Raw genomic sequence first — 9,194 nt, 5'->3', positions numbered from 1 at the left:
ATGACAGGCGTAGTTTGGAAAGGGCAACAGAGAGAACTGTGTCCCTGGAGGAACTTCGTTCATTGCAGTCCCGAGTCCGATAGCTCAGAGGATGGGCGCAGGCAGGCATCTGCAAGGACTTCACGCATTCCACTGGATCCGTTCCGTAACCCTACCAGCAGAGCACTGCGCTCCTGCAGCATTCCGAGGAGCCACGTTACAAGATTTGTTCCTAGTGCTTGGAAAACACAGGAAACCCATACCCAGCCTTCAGCTCTCCCCCAGCCCCGCGCATCCCTGCAGGGGTTTGGCTCCGAGGCTGAATCCTTGCTAGAGATACTGGAGACGACCCACCCGCTCTGGGCTCCCGCATCCCCTCCACAGCTCTGAGCGTGGCTGCTCTAGTGCAGGATGAGCATGTGAGGGTGCTGAGGCGCTGGCACAGGGTGCCCAGAGAAGCTGTGGCTGCCCCATCCCTGGCAGTGTTCAAGGCCAGGTTGGACACAGGGGCTTGGAGCAACCTGCTCTAGTGGAAGGTGTCCCTGCCCGTGGCAGGGGTTGGAGCTGGAGGAGCTTTAAGGTCCCTTCCAACCCAAACCAGTCTGGGATTCTATGATTCTATGAAGGGAAAGGAACTCCCATGGGAACCTTTCAGCCAGGCAGAAAGTCCAGTACACGATCACAGAAAGAAAGAAATACTTGGGATACCCTAGCAGAGCTCTTTAATTGAAGGGAAGGAGTCATTCTGCGGTGCTTTTTCATGTGACCTCTGGGCAAAGGCCAGCCACAGGGGTGCACAGGGCTGTATCTCCCCTCCCCATCTTTCCTGGATACCCCTTGAAGGCTACAAGCAATTCCCAGGTCTACCACATGACTGGCACAGCTTGCTGCCATCGCCTGCTCCTGCCCACCTCCTCCTCCATTGCTGAATGCAGGCACCAAAGCAACAATGGCTCCTTCTCTGAATAGCTTGAGAAGTGGAATAGATGAAGTGGAAAGTATACTTGCATGTGGGAGACACTTTCGTCCTGTAGCCAGGATGATCTGTCTATGGTCAGTGACCCTCCCATGAGGCAACCATTGTCTAACCCAGCCTTATCTGACCGAGCTACGTGTATATGTTCACATTTCATGTTTTAAAACGCAGATCTCCCTTTGTCCTGTCCAAGGGTCCCCTTGACCCTGGGTAGTCAGGGCAGGTTGGTCAAGGCTCATACATCTTCACTGCTCACAGTCTCACATCAGCCCTTTGAAGTGAGTATAGATCTTCAGTTTAATACAAAAATGTCAAGGGAGGTGCACAGCTGGGGGTTCTTGTTGGCTGCCGGTGTAGGAACACCAGGTAGGACTTTGCTAATCATTGATCGGCATTTGCAACCATGGACAAAAAGAGTCCTGGTAACCTGCAAAGGCTACAGAATTCTGTGTATGGCTTGAAGGGTGGTGCTGGGCTTAGGACCAGAAGGAAGTGGGGTCTGAGAGTGTTTCTGGTGAGCTTTGTACCCTGGTGTTGGGCTTTGCCTAGGCTCAAAATTCCTATAAAATCTGCTTTGTGCTGCTGTACCACTGGTTTGCTGTTGAGCCGTAAGCTGTGAACAGGCCAGTGTGGTGTGAGAAACTGGACTGGCCTAGCTCCCCTCCAGCATCCTAAACTGGGACAGACTGGGTGGAGGGGGCTGGGTCTAAACTGCAGGAGGGGACCTCACACATCCCCAAAGGCAGCACCCACAGTCCTGTTCCTGGCACCACGTTGCCCTCTCCCCACACCACCCTGGCTGACCGTGGAGGGGAGGGTGGCGAGTAGAGGTGCCTGTGGCACTGCTGGCAGAGACCACAGCAGGCAGGCTGGTGGCAGCCAGCATGGAAGGGGTCCCCATCCTTGTGAGTGTCGTGGCGAGGGGCTGTCCCCCGCAGGACCTAGACATTTTGAAAGCCCCACACTTCCAAGAGCTGCACCTTGAAGTTCTCCTGGCAGAGGGGAGGGTTGTCGAAGGTCTCGCAGTGTTCTGTGCGTCCCCACAGCAGGTTGGCATCAAGGGACAGAGCTTGGCCTCCCCCTCCACCTGCAAAAGCAAACAGGATCGTCGGTATCTGCTCTCCCCACCTCGCTGCCAAAGCAGGGGCACTGGCCCAGCTGATGAGGTCTCTCAGGACTGCACCCATCTCTCAGCTTCCTGTCCTTTGGCCACAGTGCATAAGCTGAATGGGGGATGCTCTGAGCTGCCTTCTGTGCCAATCGGGATTCCAGTGCGGAGGCCGAGCGCCTGGAGAGCACTCTGCCAGGCAGCCAGTGCAAAAGGTTATCCTGGTAGCACAAGCTGAATTATTAAACTGAGAGCTGGAGAGCAAGGAAAACCCCTTGCACCCCCCCAGCCAGGCCTGCCCTGATCCCACTCCCGAGGGCTGGAAGGGAGGCAGAGGCAGCTGTCAGTGCTGCAGGCATTTCTGACTTGCTGTGGTCCTCTGCCAACCCACCTCGGTGGTGGGCACAGAGATTCAAGCCCTGTGCCCAAGCCTGACCCAGGAGATGGCAGCATGGGCAGGCAACTGGTGTGTCTGCCCCGGTGACCATGCCCGGCCCTTCCTTGGGCTGATCCCCTCCTGCACCTCCTCTCCATCCCAGACAAGCGGAGGGAAGGGCTGGGGGAGGACACACCAGCCTCAAGGGTGCAAACCTTGCCAGGAGGTTGGGGCTATGGTGCTCCCCCTTGGCCAGCAGAGCCCCTCTGGGGCTCTCAGAAGGAGCATTCTTGCACCCTCCTGCTAATTTGAGGAAGAGGCAGCTGACTTCATCTTCCTTGACTTCAAACTGATAACCTAAACCAGGAGGTCTTTGCCTCCAGAAGCAGTGCAGATTTTAATCTGGAGCAGAGCCCCTTTCAGCCCCAGCAGTGGTGTGCTGCGGGTGGGTGCCCACTGTTCGGTAATTACCAACAATGATCCCTTCCCGTGACCCGGACATGAACATGGAGGCTGTTTTGGAAGGCAGAAGGAAATGCCTGATGGCCAGAAATGGGGAGAGACGGCCTTTCCTCTGTGGCGTGGGCACGGTGAGATGGTTTGAGCTGGTGCCATGGCTGTCTAGGGAGGAGCTGAGGAGGGATGCGGGAGAGGGGGAAGGTGACCGCTGTCGTGAGCGTGGCATGGCTTTGGCCAGCTCTGGCTTCTTGATGAACACCCACTCGTACCTCTCCATCTCGGGGCGCACCTGGAAAGCAGGAGGAATGTGGTGAGCCCTGTCCTTTGAGGCATCTCCCCATTGCTGCGGGAAGACAGTGCTGCCTGGCCGTGTGGGTTGGGAGCCAAATGCCAGGTCCAGACCTGGGGCAGGGAAGGGACGAGGCATCCTGGCAGTGCCAGCGCTGCTCTGGAGGTGGCTGAGAAACTGGTTTTGTTTTTGCCAAATGCTTCCGGAGATGGGCAAACCTGCACTGCCCACACTGCGGGTGGATGTTGGATGGACATTGGTGGGATACTGCTGGACATTGCCCCATGATCTCTTGGATCGACTCAGCCTGCTCCCTCCGAGGGACACGGGGGTTGATTTGGGAATACTCCATCCAGGAGCTGCCCCGAGCAAACAGGGCAGAACCTGGCCCTGACATGCACACTGCGCTGCACCATCTGGAAGGTGCTCCACGACCCGCTGGGGTTGCTGCATCTTTTGGGGGCTCGGGGCAAATCTGCTCACATGAGGCAGGATTATGTTCCCCATTTGCTCTGATCCAGCACAGCAATTTCTCTGCTGCTGCCTCCTGGCAGAGCTAAGGGACAGCGGTGGGACCATGGTAGGGAAGCAGCTTGGTGCCACCATGCCCTGAGTTGTCAGAGGGGTAAAGGAAAAAGTAATGAACAGACAAACCCATAAGTGTAAACCCAGAAATGAAATGTGACTTACAGTGAACACAAAGCACTCCCCTGTCCCAAAAAAGCCAGATGTTGCCCCGCTCTTCTTCCTTTCGCTCCAGTCAGAGGAGAGAAATGCCCCGCACACCTTGGGGAGAGAGGACAGGGGGAGTCAGCGGCCGGAGCCAGAGCAAGCCCCAGAAGCACCACCACCAGCCCTTGCATGTGCGTTCAGGAGGACAAGAGCTCTGTGAGGTCCCCTGGGTGAATTGGAGAGCCAAACTCTGCTGTGCCAGGCACATCCTGCACTGACCAGTCACTGCTGCCCTGTATGTGAGTCCACACAGCCTGAATGCCTGAGGGGCGGCTCTGTGGGATCTCAGGGTTGCTCTTCTGCAGCAGAGCAATTGTAGTGAGCTACATGCTGGGTGATGGTGCTGAGCCTCCTGCTCAGCAGGAGCCTGAGTCCTGTCAGGTGCTGAGCCCTGTCTAGCTCCCGGCAATGGGAAGCAGTAACTGTGTGGCTCAAAGCATTGTATCAACTGGATGGCATCAGGCTGTGCACGGCGGTCTGCAAGTCCCTTGTGCTCAGCTGGCCCCTGGATGGTGGCAAGGTGGTCGCCTGTTTTAGAATCACAGAATGGTTTGGGTTGAAAAGGACCTTAAGGTCATCTAGTTCCAACGCCCCTGCCATGGGCAGGGACATGTCACACTAAACTATGTCGCCCAAGGCTCTGTCCAACATGGCCTTGAACGCGGCCAGGGTTGGACCATTCACAACTTCCTTGGGCAGCCTGTTCCAGTGCCTCACCACCCTCACAGTAAAGAACTTCTTCCTTGTATCTAACCTAAATACTTACCTCCCCCTCTGTGGTTTTTATGAGCAGCACCGTTGGTTCATAGCCTTCACAACATGTGTAAAACCTGCAGAGATGAACAAGGAGGCTGGGTAGGTGGGGGTCAGAGATGCAGGACCGGGTGTGTGGTGGCACCAGGCTGTAAAGGGCAGTGGAAAGCGGTGGTGGCTCTTCTCAGCCTATTGCTGTGCTGGCAGCCAGCCCAGGGGAGCTTGTGGAAGGACAGCAGCAGAAACCCATCATCCTGTATCTTGAGCCGCTTCAGTGTTTGTGCAGGAACAGAGGGAGCTGGTTTATGGGAGTTCTCATTGCTTTTGCTTGGTGAAGCAGGTAATAGCTCAGATAAATCCAAACACTAAATCCTCCCACCCTACCCTCAGGCTCCCGGCTGAGGGGGATGCTTCATGGGGCAGAGTTTACCAAATGAGTTTGCTTTTAATCTGGGTGTGTTTCAGAATCTGGGCTTGGCACCCCACTGCTGCCTTGGAAAGGTGCTGGGCTGTGCCGAGGGTGTCTGCTTGCCTCTCTGGGGCTGGGGAAGAATGCTGATGGTGCTAATGGAGGTGGTCCCATCACAGCCCCACCATTGAACACCACCCTGAGAGCTGGGGTGGCATGGGCAGCATCCAGCCCTGGACAGCATCCATCCTGCTCGGCTCTGGAGCTGCACCGCAGCCCTGGAATGATCCCACTTCCCACCACACGCACTGCTCTGCAGCCATGGCAGTGGGTTTCACTGGGCCCTGGGTTGTCTCCAGTGCTGACACTGGTCTGTCTATTGCATTTTTGGCCATGACACTTGGGCTCTCTTAGCTTGTTTTCAGAGGGCTTCATGTCTCTTTCCCACAGTGTGTGCCCACATGCTGTCTTCCCCTGCCATGAGCTCTGCCTGCTCTGTGAGTGCAACCTCTCAGCTTTATGTGCTCCTACAGGTTTGGGTTTCCTGCCTGAAAATACTTGTTCAAAGGCAGGCTCAGCCCACTGAGAGGCTTTTGCTGCTTCACAGCTTGGGAATTCAATGGCAAACTCATTTTCTAGCTCAGTTTTGAGCTACAGCACTGACTGCAGCACCCAGCAGCTGCCCTGTGCTCTGTGGTGCTGGGAGGGAGCTGGAGCCCTGGGGATGGTGTCCTGGCTGGACCTGGCTGAGAGGCCACAGATGTCCCCCAAGGACACTACATGCTGCTTCCTTCTACACCAACAACATCTACCCAGTTTTACACTTCTCCCATCTGGCCCAATCTGACCCAATGGGCAGATGATGCTTTACCTCTGCAGGCTGCACCCATCTTCCGAGGTGGAGAAGAGCAGCAGTGGCGGGGAGAGGGAGAAGCGCTCAGGGATCCAGGACCAGATGATGCGCATCTCCTGAGCCGTTACAATGCTGGAGCTGAAGTTCTGCATGTCTATGGCCAGGTGGAAGGACTGCCTGTGCAAGAGAGGATGTGCATTACTGCTAAGCTGGAGTGCTGTCAGCTTTTAGGGGTGCAGCTCCTGTGCATCGTGTTTTGCCATGTTTTTTGCATCATGAGCTTTCTGTTAACATCACTAGTTCTGACTGCACAGTGCCTCCTCACAGGGTCCCCCACAAGGGGCTACGAGGCACCCAGCATCGCCAGAGCTTCTGGAGATACCTCTCTGGATAACAAGCTCCCCACATGTTGTATCTCCACTGTAACTCATATTTTGCCTATTCAGCCCCAAGAGCTGGCAAACAGAGAGGCCTCCTTACCTGCTCTGCACCATGGTTATGCCCCTCTCCATTAACACCTTCCTGTTGGCCATCTGGAGAAGCCAGATTTCCTTGCGGGAGAACAGCCGGATGCCAAAGGCTCTCTCTAGGAGTTTGTCAACAGTCACATGCTCAGCAATGTTCTGCACGAAAGCCTGCAGGTCTGCCTTGACGTCAGCCCCCTCCAGCTCAGCAGAGGTCACCGAGAGCCTGTACTGCTTCAGCAAGGCCAGGGCAATGCGGTACAGGACCTTCTGCCCCTCCAGCAGGTAGACATCAAAGACACGGATGGCGTAATTGAAGGGGAGGTCGTGAAAGAGCCACGATAACCATTCAGAGTAGACCTCAAAGACATTCTCAGAGGTGCTGGCTATGAGTCTGTGGGCTGCTGGGCAGTGCTTGTTGGCCAGATCCCCAAAAGTCATGCAGGAGGCCTGGTGGGCCAGGAAGGACTGGTCGATGTAGCTGGTGTGGGGAGCGTTGCTGGCGATGAGGCGTGAGATATTCTCAAAGCACTGGGCTTCGTCTTCACTGTAGTGCAGCAGCAGAGCCACCAGCGAGGGGAGGATTGGGCTGTAGGTTATGTCAGGGAAAAGGTTGCCAACAGAGATGAGGATCTTCTTCAAGGCAGTGATGCCTTCCAGGTTGAGGCAGTATGTGGGCATGGAGCAGCCTTCCAGGAACTCGGGCAGAGGGTAGGCACTCACACTCGTCTTCCCAAAGAGCCGACTCACCACGTCCCTGTAGACAAGAGCATCTGGGGTGACGAGCCGGCAGGAGACCTGCTGTATGAACTGGTGGTAGACCTGAGCTCTGAGAGTGCGGCTCACTGCCCAATAGCCTTCTCTTGCCAGCTTCTTCATCTCCTTTGGGGGCTTGCTGAGGATGTCTCGGGGGACATGCGTTTGTTGCTCTGGGCCTGGCATCCTGTCCCAATCCACAAACTGTCCACAGCCCAGACAAGAGGGGATGTCTATGTCCCAGGTGTCAGCCTCTGACGTGATCACGACAGTGACTGGAGATGAGCCATATATCTCTGCAGGACAAAGACCTTTTATTCAGCATGCTTCACCGCCCCAGCTGGCAGCACTTCACCCTGCCTGACGGCACTTTGAAGTCCTACAGCCACATTTTGTACTCCAACAGTTATCCCCCCCTGCAAAGGGAAGGTTTTCAGGAGGCTTTGCCTGGCTGGAGCCGCTCGCTTTGCCCTTGCCTGCTCACATCAGCTCAGGCAATGGTGAAACTGCTGGCCAGGGGGCTCAAGGAAGCCTGGGCCATGTACCAGCTGGGTGTCAGAGTTGCTTCTCCACACCGTGAGATGCTTGCACCCCTTCAAAAGCTCCTGACTTCCCAGCCTGTAACCTGTTGAGAGGGAGGTGCAGAGAGCAGGGACTGTCCCCATCCCACAGGGATGACTATGGGGTAGCAGCATTACACCACTGAGGACAATAGCAGCTCAGTCCCAGCCCAGCTTTGCATGGGAGAGGGGGTATCTCGTGGGCAGTGGGGGCCCAAGGATGCTGAGGCTGAGAGGAACCATTTGCATCATGTCCTTTCCCAAAGACAGAGCAGGGCAGGAGGCAGTGTCCCAGGACCAGGCTGCTATGAGCCCAGACAGAGGGAACAAAGTGGCCTCAAGCTTTTGCCTCCTGCCAAAGACTCCTGACACCTCCGGCTGCTCGAGTGCTGGAGGGAAGGTTCAAGGAGCAGGTACTGCAGTGAGTCCCCAGCGGTGTGAGATGGCCTGCAGGGTGCCAGAGGGTCCCCGTTTCCTGCATGCCCCCCTGTGCCTGAAGACACACCCCTCGAGGGGCTGGTGAGCAGCTGGGAAACCCCTTGGAAGCAGAAGGTCTGCAGGGAACCCCCATCTCCCACACTGTGCAACCATGAGCCCTGTGCTGGGAAGAGTGGAGTTTGGGCTCCTCCTAGAGAAAAGTGAGCAGCATTTTCCCTGGGGTTGAGGGACCTGAGCTCTAAACCCTGTACAAGGACTTATCTCCATGTGGGTGAGTTCTGCTGGGTGGTGATTAACTGTCAAGGATAAAGTCGATTAGTGCACACATCAGTTCTCTGAGGGATTTATCTTGGATGTGCTCAGTTGGGCTGGGGAGTCTAGGATGGATACGACCAGACCTCTCTGCCTTGCCCCAAAGGGACATGGGGGAACAGCATGGTTGCAGCCCTGTGTGCTGCATGTGTGGCAGCACATGGTGGCATGTCAAGGGGGTCCAGCTCTGGCTCCCGCTCTCAGGTTCAGTTTGGCCCCTGCTCAAGATCAGCAAAACCAGCAGATCAGGATCAGTTCTGGTTCAGGGCAGCAGTTTCAAGCGGTTGCTGCTCAGCCTGACCCTGCTTTGAAGACAGACAGACCCTGAATGCAGTCACACAGGCTTCTAGCCATAGAAACCAGGCTAAAACTAACACTGGGATTGAAGCAGGGCTATTTGCACTGCTGTGTTCCCCAGATTCACCCTGGCCTCACAGCTGGATGCACCAAGAGAATGCTGCCTGGCCCCAAGCACCGAGGAGCATCGACCCAAGCCCAGCCCAGGATGCTGGCAGGTGGCTCCAGCTCTGCCCACCCTAGGACACACTGGGGGTGTTGGGGAAGAAAACGTGTCTGCTCCAGTCCCTCTCCTCTGGGATGTGGCCCTGGCACGCGTGGGGTGGTGAGAGCCTCCTGCACCTTCCCCAGCATGAGACGTGTGGCTGCGCCCAGCTGCAGCTCACTCACCTTCTCCGGTGCCTGTGTTATTGCCTTCAGCCATGGGGAAGCC

At 56.2% G+C, this 9,194-nt stretch overlaps 1 protein-coding gene across 1 annotated transcript; it reads right to left on the bottom strand.

The window, feature by feature from the left end:
* Window positions 1–1,896: 1,896 nt before the first annotated feature.
* Window positions 1,897–9,188, bottom strand: LOC104400483 (TBC1 domain family member 24-like; the record flags this gene model as incomplete). The annotated part of the gene is made up of 7 exons (XM_010015368.1): window positions 1,897–2,042; window positions 2,911–3,187; window positions 3,878–3,973; window positions 4,686–4,749; window positions 5,953–6,111; window positions 6,415–7,450; window positions 9,152–9,188. Coding segments are annotated over 7 exons (1,815 nt in total), but the record flags the coding sequence as incomplete, so codon positions are not given.
* Between the last annotated feature and the right edge of the window lie 6 nt (window positions 9,189–9,194).

The sequence above is a fragment of the Nestor notabilis genome, unplaced genomic scaffold (genome assembly GCF_000696875.1).
Source record: "Nestor notabilis isolate BGI_N333 unplaced genomic scaffold, ASM69687v1 scaffold33555, whole genome shotgun sequence".
NCBI lineage: Eukaryota > Metazoa > Chordata > Aves > Psittaciformes > Psittacidae > Nestor > Nestor notabilis.
This window is presented reverse-complemented; position numbering and strand designations above follow the sequence as displayed.